Below are 17031 nucleotides of genomic sequence, written 5' to 3' on the forward strand. Positions count from 1 at the left end.
AATCCTTTAGGATATGGCTGAAATGAATTGGGAGAAAAAATTAGAGTGCTATGAATATTTCTCTAAGGCTGTAAGCCAATTCAGAAAATAGCAGATCAGTTAGTCGTGAGTTACAGATCATGTTAAAGGATGGGTAAATACATACTGTGTTAGTAGTGTGTTGCACTACTGTTGTATTTACGTCTTTGATTTAACTAATGTCATAACTAACATGCATATAAAGTTGACCATAAGACCATAACAGAAGTTTTAGTGAGTTTTGTGGATTTTGTAGAACATAAAAATACAGACAAACAGAAAGCAGGACTGTGATGCTGAGAGGTGTTTGTTTGCAATTGCAGCAAGAGCTGTTCAAGATCCTGCACAGTATCCTGCTGAATGGGGAGACGCGGGAGGCAGCTCTCGGCTACATGGCAGCTGTGGTCAATGCCAACTTGAAGAAGGCCCAAATGCAGGTAAATAAAGGGAAATGCTCTTCCTCTGATTCATCCATCCACAGGTAGCCCTAGATGGCTCATGCAATGGTGGTCTGGAATGGAGGACAAAAGAATTTTGAGTGCCTGCTGCCACAGGCAAGAAGTCCTGTCTTCTGTCTCTGTCCGTTTCAATACATTTTCCATTTCTGAAATTAATCTGTTTTACCTATTTTAGCAGTTTACTTCCTCTCTTAGAACTGAGATGTCGCTTCATTAACAGAGCTTCTAGATTATATGTTCAAAGCTTTGTACTTGCCCTGCCCCATTTCTGAGGGCATCATTCCAACTGACTGTTTAACACACTGCTTTCCCAGCTGGTAAAGTGCTGGGCTTTGTATGGTGTCTGTAAAAGGGGCAGGGCAGATACGGAATGGCCTGGCTCCAGTGAAACCACAGGGATGAGATTTTGGCATTGTTTAACCAATGCATTGCCCTTGTTTCCTGTGATAAAATCTGTGCATGAACTGAAGCTGTTCATTGTTGTCTCCACATTTCCTTTTCAAAAGCAAACATTTGGAACCATTACTAGAAATATTTCTGTGAAATTACAGTGAAGAAGTAATAGAAACTACACTTAAGATAAAACTTAGGAACCGAAGCTCAGCAACTATTTGAAACCCTTTGTTGTTGTCTATATCAGTGGCAGACCATTCTTGAAAGAGGCCCTTTTAAGCTCTTTTAATTTCGTAGATTACTTTCTGCTTGTTTTTACGTGTTTGCTTAATGTTCTTCAGTGACTACTTGAACCATAGGGAGGGATATGTAAGTTAGTAACTGACCTTCCCATTGCCACAAGTCTCCTTACGCACAGCCACGGTCTTCATAATTTCTCCCCTTTCTTGAACTTGCATAATTCATTTATTGAAGACTGTCCCCCTGTACTTCTCAGCTCATGTCTTCAGCCCTTTGCTTTCTCACCCCACAGACAGATGATCGTTTGGTGTCTACAGATGGCTTCATGCTCAACTTCCTCTGGGTACTGCAGCAACTAAGTACGAAGATAAAGCTGGAAACGGTTGATCCCATGTACATATTCCATCCCAGGTGTCGAATCGAGCTTCCCACAGATGAGACAAGAGTGAAAGCAACAATGGAGGAGGTTGCAGCCTGGATTGCTGAACTTTGTTAGTACTCTTACTGAGATATGTTAAGCATTACTCTGCCTTCTGATATGGAGGTACATGGAAGTACTTGATTCCAGCAAAGAATTCCCTTTTCCTAAATCCCTTTTCTTGATGCTATCTGCTTTTCCTTGTTTTAAAGAAAGTTGAATTCAAGGTCTCACCCTAGATAAGACAGTTCATTTTTTAATTTATTCACCTCTACTTCTTTTTTGTTTTTTAGACAGGGATCCGTCTCCATTTTCTGAGCCGAAATTCCCCACGGAATGTTTCTTCCTCACCCTGCACGCCCATCACCTCTCCATCCTGCCCAGCTGCCGTCGGTACATCCGGAGACTGCGGGCCATCCGGGAGCTCAACAGGTTTGCAGCCGGGGGTTTGGGTGTGGCTGAGGGTCCTGGCAGGCTCCCGGTGTCCCCCTCTCACCACGGCAGCAAGTCTGATAAACTACATGAAATCACAATGACAATTTAGGTGAAACTGTCGCTGAGTACAGAACACCTCAGCTTTTCTGTTGCCCTGCTGCTTTTGGCCCTTGGGGATTTTTGGGTGTGTTGAGGACTGTGGCTTGAATCAGGAGTTCATATAATAGTGAGATGGAGGGTGTTGGTTACACAAGGCAGCTCAAGTTGGTGAGAAGACCATTCTATTTAAAAGATAACTCTCTTCAGAACATTTTAGGATTCATGACACTACTTAACACTGTTCATTATAACTGATCTGTGGTGTGGTTGGTGGGATGTGGGCATCAGTGCCTCAGGCTCTCTGTCAGAGCTGGAGGAATGCATGTCAGGTTACGTGTCTGATAAATAATCAGGTCACTGTGGAGGTGACTTGTGATTTCAGAAACAAGGCGTTGTGAGTTGTGCCTGAGCTGTTTTGAACATCCCAGAAGATATTTACCTTTTCCCCCTCAGCTTCTGAGACAGGGAAATTTGCCATACTCTTGGGACAGGGGGGAGAGAAGCCTTCAGCAGTGAACTCTTAATATTGTTGTACAACTCTTAATATTATTGTACATGTAATTCAGCATATGGTTTACTGTTTTAAAAATGATAAATACATTATGATGCTAACATGAAGATACTCCTGTTTTCCATTTCTCTTGGCATAAACTCAAATAGACTTTTACAGTTGCTAAACCTTGAAGAATGCTCTGTTAAAATTAGAACAGATTTTTGTATCATCAGTATTTTCCATTGTTTATTATTGCACTCATTGCATTTTGGTAAATGTTCCTTGGCAGTAATGCCATGAGTTCATTACAGGATTTTTGGACTGCATTTGAAATGATTTAATTTTTAAAGCACATGCAGGCCAAGAACCTGGGAAGTAGCAGAGAGCAGAGCAGGGAGAGTCAGTATATGTTAAAGGAAAAACTATTTTCCTATGAACAGCGTGTGGATTACTTGTAAAAAAGCCATATGTTGGCTTGAAAAAGGAATTGCTGCTTTTTCCTTATTTAGGATTGTTTTACAGGAGTTGCTGATGCAGCAGTCCCCATCCAACGGTGCAGAGCGTAGAGCTCTTGGCTTTACTGACAGCAGTAGGAGCTTAGGCTTCAGCATTTTCCATGAATTGCTTAGTTGCTTGCAACACTGGGAAATGTCTTTAGATCTTGTTAGTAAAGAAATTACACTGGATATTTGTCTGCTGTAGGCAGAGATTGATGTGGAAGAGAATTTGTGTTTAGAGAAGGGAGGAAAAGGGACTGTATTCATGCAGTTCAGTGTATGAGTTTTGTTCTAATCAGCTGCACTTCCTAAAAAGGATTAAGATATGGGAATATGTGGAATTTTTTAAATGCAAATAGTGTGTGTAATGTACATTTAAGTTCTCTTTCTGTGGGGCGGCGTAAGACGATGGGTAAGGAAGGGAAGGAATATCAACCCCCTTGATTTTCTGGTCCTTATACCAACAGGGAGACTGCGGACTATTCGCGTACTGAACTCCTCTACAAGCCTGAGTTTTCTTGGGAGTGGAGCATGAGAAGTGTAGAACAAAACTCAGAAAAATCATTTGCAGTAGTAGAAAGGGGGAAGATACACAGGATATAGACCTGCAACATTCTTCTTTCTAACAAGACTTTCTGTTGGCCACCTTTTTCTTCCTTGGCTGATTTTGTCTTCCATTTTCCTTTTTGATACTAGAAGAGGAATGAACTCTCTGTCTCATTAACTGAACCATCCTTTCCTTGTGTTAAGGTTTAATTTTCATGGCATCCTATTAACCTTACTTTAGAGTGACCATAGACTTCAGTGTGAAAAAAAGACAGTTTTTTTTTTTAAATACAGTGGAGAAAATTAGTTTATCAAGCAAGATAGAGGCCTTGTGTTTCATCCCTTTGGTGTGTCTGACAGTCATGGGTGTTGGAGCTAGTGTATGTGGTGCCTCTGAGTTCTGGCTGTGCAGATGTTCAGTCTGCATTTACAAAAGCAACTTATTTTTCATGTTATGATGATGGGTAATTTCTTTGAAGATGATCAGCTTTTTTCCCCACTTGTCCATAGTCCCTTGGTTTTTAGCAGATAAGTCAGTTAAATGCCTTGTGCTGGCAGCACATTTCCCCTCTGTCATGATAACCAGTTCCTGCATCTGGTTTTCAGGACTGTTGAAGATTTGAAAAACAATGAAAGTCAGTGGAAGGATTCTCCTCTGGCCACCAGGCATCGAGAGATGCTGAAACGGTGCAAGACACAGCTTAAGGTTTGTAAGTGATTCAGTTCTCAACGCTTTGGTAGCCTGTGTATTGACTTTGTGTCCTAATGTTTAAGTACAACTTCTCTCTGATGCTGCTTGAAAATGGTGGGTTTGAACCTCTGACCCCTGTGAGTGCTGCACTAGATGGTGGTTGTGATACAATATAACATCAATGGTGAATTTAAGATTCAAAGTAACACCAATAGGAAAATTCTGTGTTTTTTAATTGGAGAGACACCAAGCAAAGGGACTGTGCTTTGTTCAGGAGTGGCTGTGTGTGCACAGTCCATGCACAAGCAGGGACTCTCAAGTCACTGATCTCACACAGAGTTCCTGCAAAGATGAGTAAACTGGGGTGCTCTGTTTTTTGAAGGCCTGTTCTGCTCAGATCTTCCTCATGGAAATTGGCACAAATTTTTTGAGCTGTAGACCAAAATGGCTTTAATCACACATTTTCCCACTTTGATACCTTTGTTACCTCTTTCATTGTTCCCATAAAGCTTGTGAAGGGCACATCTGTCCCTGCAACTCTAAATTATGTTTTACTTGCTGTGTTGGGGCTTATGTGCCCTGTTTTCTTGAAATAAGAGTGTATTGTAAGAAAAGACCACTGTATAATTGTTGTGATTCTCAGATGTATTGATTGTCTTGGAGAGGCTTCACATTCCTTTATGTTGTCTTGCCCTGGATTAGTTTTTGTGTGCATGTTCTGCAGAAACTGGTGAGGTGCAAGGCTTGTGCAGATGCTGGTTTGCTGGATGAAAACTTCCTCAGGAGATGCCTGAATTTCTATGGCATGGTGATTCAGCTGATGCTTCGCATTCTTGACCCTGCCTATCCCAAGTGAGTGTCAGGTTGATCTGTGTAAGTGGTATCAAAGATATTTCAGATCGTGTTCGATTGCTTACTGAATTTAGCAGTTCTAGAATTATTTTTACTTACAGCATCTGCATTACGTGGTCAGTGATGTACATCCTTGCATGGAATATGTGTGTTACTCAGAGTTTAATGTTCAGTTGGGTTTTGGGGGGCTCCCTCAGGTATGTTTGGTACCCTTGAAGTACTGACATGGGCTTTTTAAAAAAGTCAGTTTCAAATTTTTATAAAGGGCTCCCATAGAAGAGTTCCATAAGGAAGCACGTGCCACTTCCTGCTTAACGTTGCTGGTTTACTGTCCTGTTTGTTGTCTCTTTTGCTTTACAGCGTAAAATTGCCTTTAACTCCTGAGGTTCCGAAAGTATTTGCAGCATTGCCAGAGTTTTACGTGGAAGATGTTGCTGAATTTTTATTTTTTATTGTACAGTAAGTAAAGTTATATTTGAAGGTAACTTGTACTACCACTTGCCCCATTAGCAGGTGGCACATGCATAAATGTAGGGTGGAAAAGTAGTTTTCTAACTTATCTGCAGTTGATGTTCTGGTTGTTAACAGCAGCCATAAGGTTATGGCATGGCAGCATTGCTGCAGCTATAATGCATAGATGGCTCCACAGTCCCTTCTAACCTAGATTTATCTTGGAAGAAAGTAGAAAGTTTTTTGGTTCTCTCCCCAGGAATTTTCTTTATGGTTTGCAGTGAGACCTTTTGATCTTCTGATATGTTAAATCATCACTAGAATAATATTTTTAAAAAGCCATAGCTTAAGAAGTAGAACATTAGGGGTTGGCGTTTTTTCATTTAGTTTTTCCTTCTCTCCTTGTTTCCAGATATGCTCCTCAGGTGCTGTATGAGCCCTGTACTCAGGACATAGTGATATTCCTTGTTGTGATGCTGTGCAACCAGAACTACATCCGAAATCCTTATTTAGTAGCCAAGCTGGTGGAAGTGATGTTCATGACAAATCCAGCTGTTCAGCCCCGGACACAGAAGTTCTTTGAAATGATTGAGAATCACCCTCTCTCCACTAAGTTGTTAGTCCCCTCCTTGATGAAGTTTTACACAGGTAAGTGCTCTGTCTGTGGATCACTGAGTGCACAATAGTATTCTAAGGCCAAAGGCTGTATTAGCTGTTGTAACTATTAAAAAACCCAAACAAACCAAACCAAAAAAACCCAAACAAACAAAAAAAAACCCCCAGATAGATCTTGAGTCTTGTGAAGATGAGGCTTTATTGCTCAGAAATGGGGGGAAATAGCATTAGATGGAACCTTAAGCATTCCAGTCCTTTCACAAGCTGTTGTGCACTGACAAGTCCAGCAGTGTGAATTGATGTGACAATTGCTTTTGTGATCTTTAGATTCCAAAATTAAAGCTTTTGCTTTGCTTCTAAAGGAATATTGGGATTTTAAAACTCCTCATTGTAGTTTTGCTAGTCCTGTAGATTTGGGTGTTTCAGAAGAGTTTTTGCACCCATAACAAAAACAAGTATTTTTGTAGCACACCCAGTTTTTTTAGTGAGATTTTAGGCTGTGGGATGAAGATCAGAGTTGAATAGAGCAGAATGTTTTGGTTTCTCAGGGTTTTTCTTCAGAAATGAGGTTGGGTCTAGATTAGAAAATGTATAGGGCTGCTTCTTTTAATGGGAGTTAAGATGGAGACTTCTGAACGGGAATTGAATTTCATCTCTTAAAGTTTCTGTGCGTGCTTCAAGCTCATAACATTGGAGGCAGTAGGGAGAGGTGTTTTGCCAGTGAATCCTGGTGGGAATGTTTTGGGATCTGTTGTCTTTTCCAGATGTGGAGCATACCGGAGCCACTAGCGAATTCTATGACAAGTTTACAATCCGCTACCACATCAGCACCATTTTCAAAAGCCTCTGGCAGAATATAGCTCACCATGGTACATTTATGGAAGAGTTCAAGTGAGTAAGAGGTTGTCTCAGGCTGCTTCCTGTTGTGCAGGCTGCTCAGGCAGGGACCTGAGGAGGTCACTGCCATTGGGAATGGGTGATGCTGCTTTCCATTGTATCTTACATGGCAACCCCTTCCAGTAGAACTGGAGTGTTTCTAAACTGAGCTCTGGACACCACAATCAACTTGGCTTGGGGAATGGGATCGTTGTTGGAAATATACAGTGCAGGAGTGTTTCTGGGGTTGCAGTCTGCTCTGCACACCCACCTGCTCTGCCGTGATACCTGTGTTTCGATGTTTTCAGCTCTGGGAAGCAGTTTGTTCGCTACATCAACATGCTGATAAATGACACAACTTTCTTGCTGGATGAGAGTCTGGAGTCCCTAAAACGTATCCATGAAGTGCAAGAGGAGATGAAGAATAAAGAGCAATGGGACCTGCTGCCCAGGGTGAACAGAGCTGTTTTTCAAAGTGCCCTTTACTTATTTTTAATTCTCCAATACAAGACCACTAAAAAAACTTTTTTATAAGGGGCAGCACCAAAGAGCTGCTTATGAGAAGCAGTTGTCGATGCTTTTTCTTGCTGCCGGTATGGCCATGGTCACTCTGGATCACACTCTGCAAAAACCATCATTCTGCCTAGTTATGTTGTGGCTGGCAAAGAGAGTGGTGTGAAGTGGATATAGTATAAAGTTTCAAATTACTCTGCACTTAATTCTAAGTGGAGAAACCGAGACTTTAACCTTCCTGAAGGAGGTTTGGGAAGATGCTCGCCAGTTGAATTGACTTCAAGGAATAGAAGCTTTTATTCTGTTAATGCATTGGTCCTTGGTAGATTCGATGCAGACAATTATAATCCTGTACCTCAGAGCTTGGCCTGATTAGACAGTAATTGTGTGTGTTGACCCACCAATGTCAGGTATTTCTATTTTAAGGTTATTGATTTAAAAAAAGAAAAAGTACAAAAGGAAAAGCTATAAAGATCTTTGTTAAATGTATTCTGGTTTGCTCTTCTGAAGCCTTTCTTCCTGTCTCTGCCTACCAGCAAGGTAAAGTCATTACTGTAGTTACAAAATGAGCTGGTACATCATCTACAGATTGTTCCACTGGGGAGTGTTTATTATTTATGATGGTGCATAAATTAGAGAGAACCTCATTTGACTCTCAGATCCCAAGCTCGTTTTGAAGTATTGGCATTTGGATGGAAAGGAAGCATAATCCAGTTCTGCAGCTGTGAGGAGCAGTTAGAGGGTGTAAACAGACTCAATAACCACGGGGGCTCGTTATGCTGTTTGCATTCCTTCTTTAGTGTTGCAGAATTCTGGAAAATTGGTGTAGACATTAGTACTAGGTGATAAAAGTGAGCAGCTGTACCTTAGATTAAAAGATTTCCCACATCTGTATTTGAATTACTGTCTGTCCTTTTGTCTAGATCCCCTTAGGAATGTGGCTGTAAGGTTTTGATGAATGGTCATGCAGGAAATTCCTTGGAATTGTAACCACTCTGTGTTTATTTTGTAGGATCAGCAACAGGCCCGGCAGTCGCAGCTGGCTCAGGATGAGCGTGTGTCCCGTTCGTATCTTGCCCTGGCAACAGAAACTGTTGATATGTTCCATATCCTTACCAAGCAGGTCCAAAAGCCTTTTCTCAGACCTGTAAGTCCTGCTCAGATTTAAGTTGGTTCCCTGCTTCTCTAACATCTCTGGATAGTAACCTGGAAATGTTTGGTAGCACTTAGTCTCCATTCTTTTCCCCTTTCTCCATCTCATTAAAATCTAACTGCTGTTGAGAGCATTACCTGAGTCACTGAGATGGTGTGATCCTTCCAGACAGCAACTGTTTGCATGACATTTTTTAATGGCAAACATGCATAAAGAACAGACACTTCCTGCAAGCCTACCAAATGAAAATTTTATTAGTTAATAATTCCTGATCTTGCTGTGTGCAAATCTAGCGATAATCTTTATCGCTGCCTTCACACTGTGATCTGTGTTTTACTTTGCTCTCATAGGAACTTGGACCACGACTGGCTGCTATGTTGAACTTTAACTTACAGCAACTGTGTGGCCCCAAGTGCCGTGACCTGAAAGTTGAAAACCCAGAGAAATACGGGTTTGAACCAAAGAAGCTGTTGGACCAACTGACTGACATTTATCTGCAGCTGGATTGTGCTCGCTTTGCTAAAGCAATTGCTGATGATCAGGTGAGCTCCAGAAAGATGAAGGAGAAGGGCAAAAGCGCTGTGGACAAACAGGACTTCGCAGAACATTCTAGAAGCGTTTCATCTGCTTGTGTGCTGCCAGCCAGTTTGTCTTACATCCCTGCAGTTTGTTTTCTTCCAGCAGGTCATCTCTGTTCATATTCTGTCTGCTCTTTGTGGATGGGTGTTCCCAGTGCTTTGCAAACGTGTAAACATACATAAATATCCATAGCACTTCACATGCATGGGAAATTTCATGAGCATGATGTGCTTATTACCTACAGACTCACTGTAAATTAGCAGAAATACTTTGTCCCTTTGCAGGTGGGAGAACTGAGGCACACTGAGATTTGACTCCCTCCCCTTTCCTCATCAAAACAGGCAGAGCTGGGACCAAGAGCCTCCTTTAACAAATCAAAGTTCATTCTCTAGATCGACAGTTTCCAAATTGTATTCCCTCTGAAATCACTTTATTAAATGGCTATGTAATAAACTGACAAAGCGCAGCATGTATGAGACAATTAACAACACCTTTGAACTCCTCATGGTAATATTCAGAGCAAGATAAGCTATTGCTTAGCTCTGTGTTCTTGTAAAGTTGTCAAACTACTGAGTCACATCTGTCCATGCCCTTGTTTCATAATACAAACTTTTCAAAGTATAGAGGGGAAAAATTGTTCACAGCAGCTACTTGAGATGCTAGTGGAAGCTGGTTTACAGCACATGAAGCTGTTTGCGTGTCTAGTGAAGCAGAGGTATTGGGGTAGCTCAAGATCATTTTTCTGTAGTTATTTAAATTCTGATAATTGCAGATAATACCAGTAATACTTCTGAAACAGACCATATGCATTTGCATGTGCATAATGAATATTTTTGTGCTATTCAGCATATATGAAATCATTCATCATTCATCCATGCCAGCCACAGCAAATGCACAGACTGACGTAGGGATTCAAAAGAAAGAAGCCTGCGGGTATGAGAACTGGAAAAAAGCTTAATTAACAAAGTGGCCCTTCATAAAAAAGGAGTGGGGGGAGTGACCAGTCTCTTGGAAACTGTCAGTGACAGGAAAGAAATACCAAGGAAATGTTCGGTTGGTTAATGGTTACTGGTATTGGGAGAAAAAACAAAACAAACAAAAAGTTGCTTGATCATGGCGGGATCTCTCTAAAGCATTTTGAGACATGTCCCATTTGCAAATCCCAGCACGTAGGAGAGGGAATCTGCAAACGTTTATAGAGCCCTGGGCGTGTTGCCATCGTTCTGTTCCCTCTGAGCACGAGAAAGGAGTTTGGGTGGGCACTGTGTGTCCTGCGTACTGAATGGCGTTTCTTGGTGCAGTGTGGTGCAGATGAAAGAAGTGGGGCTGTGTTGAACCCTTTAAAAATCCCAAGGGAAATAGAAATCTGTGAGACCTAGTGTGTTTTGTTTTGTCATATATATCAACCTTGCACTGTAAAGTAAATAACACTTTTTATTAAAAGGTTTATGTCAAAACATGACATTGTGAACTTAAAAGAAAATGGTGTCTCTATGGAACACAGACAGCTACAAAAGTCCTTCCCTAACTTTCTTTTTCATATGAAAGTAATGCTTGCTTCAGTCGCATTTGGTCTCTCTGGATATTCCTACTGCACTGGGTGGCAAATTTCCAGCATTCACTCTCTCTCAGCTGTCTTGCTATTTTTGCAACATTGTGGGGTGGGTTTTATGTTAGTTCTTGTTTGGACTGGGAGAAAGAATCACTTCTTTCCCAGTACTGCCCTGCACATTATCAGAGAAGTTAAGAAATTTCATGAAAAAAAAAAATCATTTTGTGCTGTATTTTCAGCTAAGACTTGTGAGAACAAGAATACAGACAGGAGAATGGCAAGACAGATGTTTTGTCTAAGAACAGTCTTAATGATTATAGTCAGCTTCTGTGAGCATCTTCCTCACTTTCTTTAGGTGATGTTGCCTGGTTTTTTTTGGTCCTTAACAGTTCTACAGTGGTGATGACTAGTAAAAAAAAAAATCTTAAGTCTACCCCAAAGTTGACATTTTGGTGTTAGGTGAGTGCTACCTACATACTATTTGCTTTGATGTAAGGTTGAGGTTTCATTGATCCTTCCTTCTGCAGTTTTAAAAATGCATTAATTATCTTTAGTATTTGCATGGCATGTATGGATACTACGACTCAGCAAAGTTGTTTTTTTATGCTTTGCCTGTAGAGGTCCTACAGTAAAGAGCTCTTTGAGGAGGTTATCTCCAAAATGAGGAAGGCTGGAATCAAATCTACCATAGCAATAGAGAAATTCAAACTGCTGGCAGAGAAAGTGGAGGAAATTGTTGCCAAGAACGCCCGTGCAGAGATTGATTACAGCGATGCTCCGGATGAATTCAGAGGCAAGTGGAGTCTTCTAAATCCTCACTATCTAGGAGAGAGGGATTTTGTTTGTTACATTGATTCCGTATGGTAATAGAAACTATATATTGTTTATGAAGCCTTCCATCCTGCTGTATTTCAATGATGTAGTTAAGTAAATACAGAGCTAAGAGTTCCTTTGGATTTCCCTGAGATTGTACTGTCCAGTCCTAGCCATGCTTTGCTTACATGTACTTGAAAACAGTAACCCCTCCTCTCAGTCTGAAAATAGGGTGGCAGCAGTGAATGCTTAGTTCCAGGTCAGAAAGGGGAAAGTGCTATAAAGATTTATGTCCATTTAACTCTCTATAACTTCAGCAGTGTACTGGGGACCCTGAGCAGTGGTTCTGTACTGTGGGTTTATGGGGAGATAAAATTTGTAGCTCTTTCCTCACTTTAATGAGGAGACCCTTGTGCCCTCAGATCCACTTATGGACACTCTGATGACTGACCCCGTGAGGCTGCCCTCTGGAACTATCATGGACAGGTCAATCATCCTGAGGCATCTGCTGAACTCTTCCACTGATCCTTTCAATCGTCAGACGCTGACGGAAAATATGCTGGAACCAGGTACCGTGGGACAGCTGGCCCTGGGATGGGGGCTGGGGGAAGCAATTTGTGGGCAGGTGTGTACTTTCATAGGACAGTGTGGAGGCCCTGTAGAGGTAACAGTTCTTTCATCTCAGCTTGCACAGAAAAGCTCATTCCTTCTGCTTTCCCTTTTTCTGAGGGGAAAAAACCCTCACACCCTTGCTTTCATAACTAATGGACTGAAAAACATGATGGTATGTGAATGAGAAATGGCTGTTGGTCATGAGGGACTTTCTTATAGTACTATTACCAAGTAATTTAATCATTCTTTTTTCTCTTTTTTTTTTACCTTACTAGTGCCAGAACTTAAAGAGCAAATCCAAGCCTGGATGAGAGACAAGCAGAATGACCATTAAAAATTCCCTTGCAGTGCATGCCACCACCAATGGGCAGAGCAGGGCATGGGCTGTTCTGGCAGGAGTGGAGCAGATACACTTGGGAGCTGTTGATAGGATTGGCACGCCCACGGCACCGACTTGCAGTAGTGACCAGGAGCATGTGGACGAGGAGAAAAGCAGCTTAATTCTTGTACATATATTTAAGTGATAACGATGGTCAATAACATGGAGGACAGGCTAGGAAGTTATGTTACAAACTGTCCTTCAATATGTCACATTTTGGAGTTTTTACAGCTGAATTATTTTAGCAGACGAATGGATCAGGGCAGCATCCCTTCAACCTTGTTTTTTACCGCCAGATATCCGTTAATTTGATTGTGGTTAGAACTTTGGACATTTTGCTGCTAAAGTAACTTTTTTCTCTTTCCCTTCCTTTCTTTCTGTTCCACCCATCAAACCTGCACTGCTGTCTTTTTCTTTTGTAATGCAAAAAAATACAAATCCTGTGAAAATCAAAATCATTCCCCTGCCCTTAAAAGAACATATTTTGTGCGATAACTGTGCCTGCAACAAAGTGTTCATCTTGGGATCGTATTTTTATATTACACATATTTGCCTATTTGGTTTTTAATTGGTGTTAGACACAAGCATAATTTCAAAAAAGCAAAGGCTTCACACATGGATTTTAATTTCCTTTCCGTGAGATGTCCCTTTCCTTTATGTTGATCAAGATGCTCTGGTACTTGTGAAAAGCCTTGAGATAGAAATATGTTAAAACAGCTGCCATGAATGAGATGCTTGGGAATACCAGGATTTCAGTGACTTTAAAAAAAATAAAATACATTCTTTCAATGCTGCAGATCTATGCTAACTGACAGTTCTGAGCCATTGGAGCTTGTCCGCAGAGAGCAGATACTTTTATCCTTGGAGGCTGCAGTTTGGGGCAGGGGTCATTTTTTATGTTGCGTACCAATTTGTATCCATGGCTTGGCCTTACCAAAGCAGAAAGGGTGCAGGAAATGTAGAATTACGTTTTTAAAAAAAAAAAAAAAATTCACAAACATTTTTATATTACTGCCCCCTGCATATGATACTTGAATTTCCTTTTTAAAAAGGATTTGAAACCACAGTGTTTTAAAATTAAGTTGGAAAAAAAAAAGGTTGTTTTTCTTTTATTTGTTTTTTGCCATGTCTTCTGTTCAATTCCTGACTCTCTTGAACTACAATAAATGATACACACTCGCACAGAATGTTTCCTTGGTCTTTCTTGTAAGAGCGTCAGTGAAAATATAAAAATTACAAATGATTGGGTGTCTTTGTTCAGGTTTGCTGATAGTGATTTAGGATCTGGAGATAACTTAGTAAATTATGTGGAAATTTTCTGTGCACACAGATACCAGTACTACTTTAAACTCAAGAATGTTCCCAAGCAGGTGACACTGAGCACCTACTCATAGCTCTGTGACAGCTGGTGACAGCTTCAGGGGGATTTTTGGTGAAGTTATACAGAATCCAGTGTTGACCTTTTAGGTGTGCAAATAACTCTAAATTATAAAATGTGAAAGTACAATCGTGGGCTGGGTTTTTTTTGTTTGTTTGTGGGTTTTTTAGTGGTGCTTCCTCTTACAGTGTGAATGGGTATTTCTTTTCTCCAAGGATTGGAGGAAGGTTCCAGAGCTTCTGTCTGCCTGGACTGCTGCAAAAACTGACTGGTTTTATAGTTAACAATCTTCACTCCTTCCACAAATTCAAATCCCCCTCTTCTTTCCTCTTCATAAGTCACAGATCAAAGCCTGCTCTGCTTTTACCTGCAGGCTGCCATTCAAGCATCCAAACCCAGCACAGGTTCTGATGCGTTCTAGGTTGTGGTGAGCTGTGTGAAGAAATTACCTCTTCTTTAGTGAAGAGGTGATTTCTTTCTATAGAAAGAAAAACTCTGACATGTTCAACTGTCCTCTCATCATTAAGGATTACTGCATGAAATCTCTAGAAATGTCCCAAAGTTTATACATTGATGAATGACAACTGTTCAGTCGGGAATATGTGTTTTTACTGGAGATGATTAAACTATGGCTTCACATTATGGGGTTTTTTTCTGCGAGTCAGTATCATGTATTACTTCTATTGACAGACTATAAAATGAGTATAAAATGAAAATTCTATAGTTTTGGGTTTTGACAGGAGGAAATAGAAATATTTTTTGATGTTTTAATCAACACAATGCCCTTCAGAACCTGAATTTACACTTATTCTGCCATTGTGTCAGGCTCTGACCTGAGGAATATAAATAGCAAAGTGCATTACTGAAATGTTTTGTCTAATTATGGCATACGTCTATCATTTGAAAACTTGTCAATGCAGATATTACACAAGACACAAAGGCTTGACATAAGTGGCCAAAACAATTTTATCTGGGGCACTAATATCAAGTATTTCAGAGGTGTGAGCTCAGACAAGTGTTCTCCCAAATTCTGCATTTGTGAGCAGAATGATGAAATGTGTTTTAGTACAAGCAGCTGAAGTGCCGCTCTATTGTGTCTGGCCACAAAAGTGAATCAAACCCCTGTCTTTAAGTGGATAGTGGACATTTGAGTAGCTGAAAAGCAAAGCTGAAGCTGGATTAAGAATCAATCTCCCACAAAAGGTTGTGTGACAGTTGTTAGTTTAGTTAATTTAATGCTACCTGTAGTTTTTTGTGATTGCACTTCCCCTCACTAATATGTCACTTACCTTTTTCAATCCAACTGTAACCTCACTGCAATACAGAGACCTTATATTAGAGATCACAGAAACTGTGGATGGAGTTAGGTTTGACATGTCCACGTGTGTGCAGAATATGAACGTCTCTGAGCTGTGAACGGCTTACCCCAGCAATGGCTAACTTACACCTCTGTTACGAAGTGTGCTTTCCTTGGAATTTTGAGGTTATATTGTATCACTGGTCTCTCCTTGTCCTCTAGCTCTACGCTAGAGACAGAGAACTTCCTGGGGCAAGTGCTGATGCTGTAGCAATACAGTTCGGGACAATTGATTCTATTATATCACAATTTATACTTATGTAATGGCCCAATTTACATCTCTGTCAGCTCTTCCCTGCTGGCAGCAAGGGCACTAATGCTGTTCATAGTGGGATGACAACGCTGCTGTCAGTCAGCGAGGGATTTACTCTAGCAGCCCCCAGGAGCATGGTAGCACAGTGTAACTGTGCCCTTCTCCCTGAGCTTACACCTGCCCTCTGCCCTGCATTCAAACCGGCTTCCCTGGTTTAGGTGGTGTATCTTAGTGGTTGGGGTAACCAACTGTGTTTCTTTGTACTAATAAATGCAAGAAATTGCTACGTTCATTTTCCCGGTGTAGTAATGCTCAAGGACACTTTTCTTGAGCTGAGACTCTTCATCCTGTGGCTTTTCTTGAAAAAGAACATCTAAATTCTAGATTTAAGTGCACATATGCTTGCAGGGAATTGAAAGTTTCTGCTCTTTTCAGGGCTGTGTGGTGTTGTCAGAAGATAGAGTAAGAATGGTTCATTCCCTGTAAGGAAATAGACTCAAATTTTTTAAAAACAGGATTCACAGAACAATACAGTGGAATTCCACTTGAGGATATTTTTTGATAATTCTGAATTACTCAAGGATATCTGGCTTTCAAAAATGATCTTGAGAAGACCATTCTAATTAAACTGAGCTAAAATGCTGAATTCTATACCTTACTGTTTTCCGTCATGTAACTTGATATTCTCGCAGTGTTTCTAGCAGGCTTTTTCAAGACTCTCTGACCAACAACAGAATTAACATGCGGGAGCTGTTCTGCGTGAGCACTCCCCAAACTTGGGCATTAGACTGATGCAGGAACTGCTGTTCCTAGGAGACACTACACAAACTTTGCCGAAGTAAAATTAATCACAGTGTCTGTTGCCGTGGGGGGTTACAGCATGCACCCAGTATCCGGGCAATTTGCAGGAGATTTTTGAAACTGGTTTGGGTTTTTTTGAGGTGTTCTTGCCCTTTTCTTTGCAGAGAATAGCTGACCTAATTCTGCATAGATCTAGGAAGAAGTTAGCACAGTTACACCACACCAAAATCACCATTAAATCATCTGTCCCATCAATAGGAAGTGTTCCAAAGTTCAAATAATGGTATTTTCTAGGACATAGGAAAGCCACCTATTTTTGGTTTGTTGTTTCTGCTGCAATATTTCCCTAAGCCTCCTGTTCAGCCATGTATTCTTTGGCTTCTACATTTGTTGTCATAACTGCAGATGAGACTGGCAAGGGGGAATAATCACTTTCCACCACACAAAGTAAAAAATAACTAATTCTCCCAAAAATCTGAACCTTAAGGGGAACATAAGCGACGCAGTAGAGATTAACATAGCTAATAGCCAGGAGGCTGTGAACAGAAATAAACCTTGTT

The 17031-nt window shown here is 40.8% G+C and overlaps 1 protein-coding gene across 4 annotated transcripts in view; it reads left to right on the forward strand.

The window, feature by feature from the left end:
• UBE4B (ubiquitination factor E4B) overlaps positions 1-13864 on the forward strand; it is a 36989-nt gene extending 23125 nt beyond the window's left edge. For all 4 annotated transcript variants that reach the window (XM_042032174.1, XM_042032171.1, XM_042032172.1 and 1 more), the window contains 14 exons: positions 342-455; positions 1402-1600; positions 1821-1959; positions 4204-4303; positions 5013-5140; positions 5501-5599; positions 6003-6238; positions 6970-7096; positions 7390-7534; positions 8607-8741; positions 9098-9289; positions 11497-11671; positions 12114-12260; positions 12579-13864. In XM_042032174.1, coding sequence (XP_041888108.1) covers positions 342-455; positions 1402-1600; positions 1821-1959; positions 4204-4303; positions 5013-5140; positions 5501-5599; positions 6003-6238; positions 6970-7096; positions 7390-7534; positions 8607-8741; positions 9098-9289; positions 11497-11671; positions 12114-12260; positions 12579-12637 — 1995 coding nt within the window. In that variant the 3' untranslated portion in view covers positions 12638-13864. The remainder of the gene's footprint in view (positions 1-341; positions 456-1401; positions 1601-1820; positions 1960-4203; positions 4304-5012; positions 5141-5500; positions 5600-6002; positions 6239-6969; positions 7097-7389; positions 7535-8606; positions 8742-9097; positions 9290-11496; positions 11672-12113; positions 12261-12578) is intronic.
• The last annotated feature ends 3167 nt before the right edge of the window (positions 13865-17031 follow it).

The sequence above is a fragment of the Corvus kubaryi genome, unplaced genomic scaffold, assembly GCF_017639235.1.
Source record: "Corvus kubaryi isolate FWS band 111438036 unplaced genomic scaffold, C.kubaryi_AGA036_p1.0 37352, whole genome shotgun sequence".
Lineage (NCBI taxonomy): Eukaryota > Metazoa > Chordata > Aves > Passeriformes > Corvidae > Corvus > Corvus kubaryi.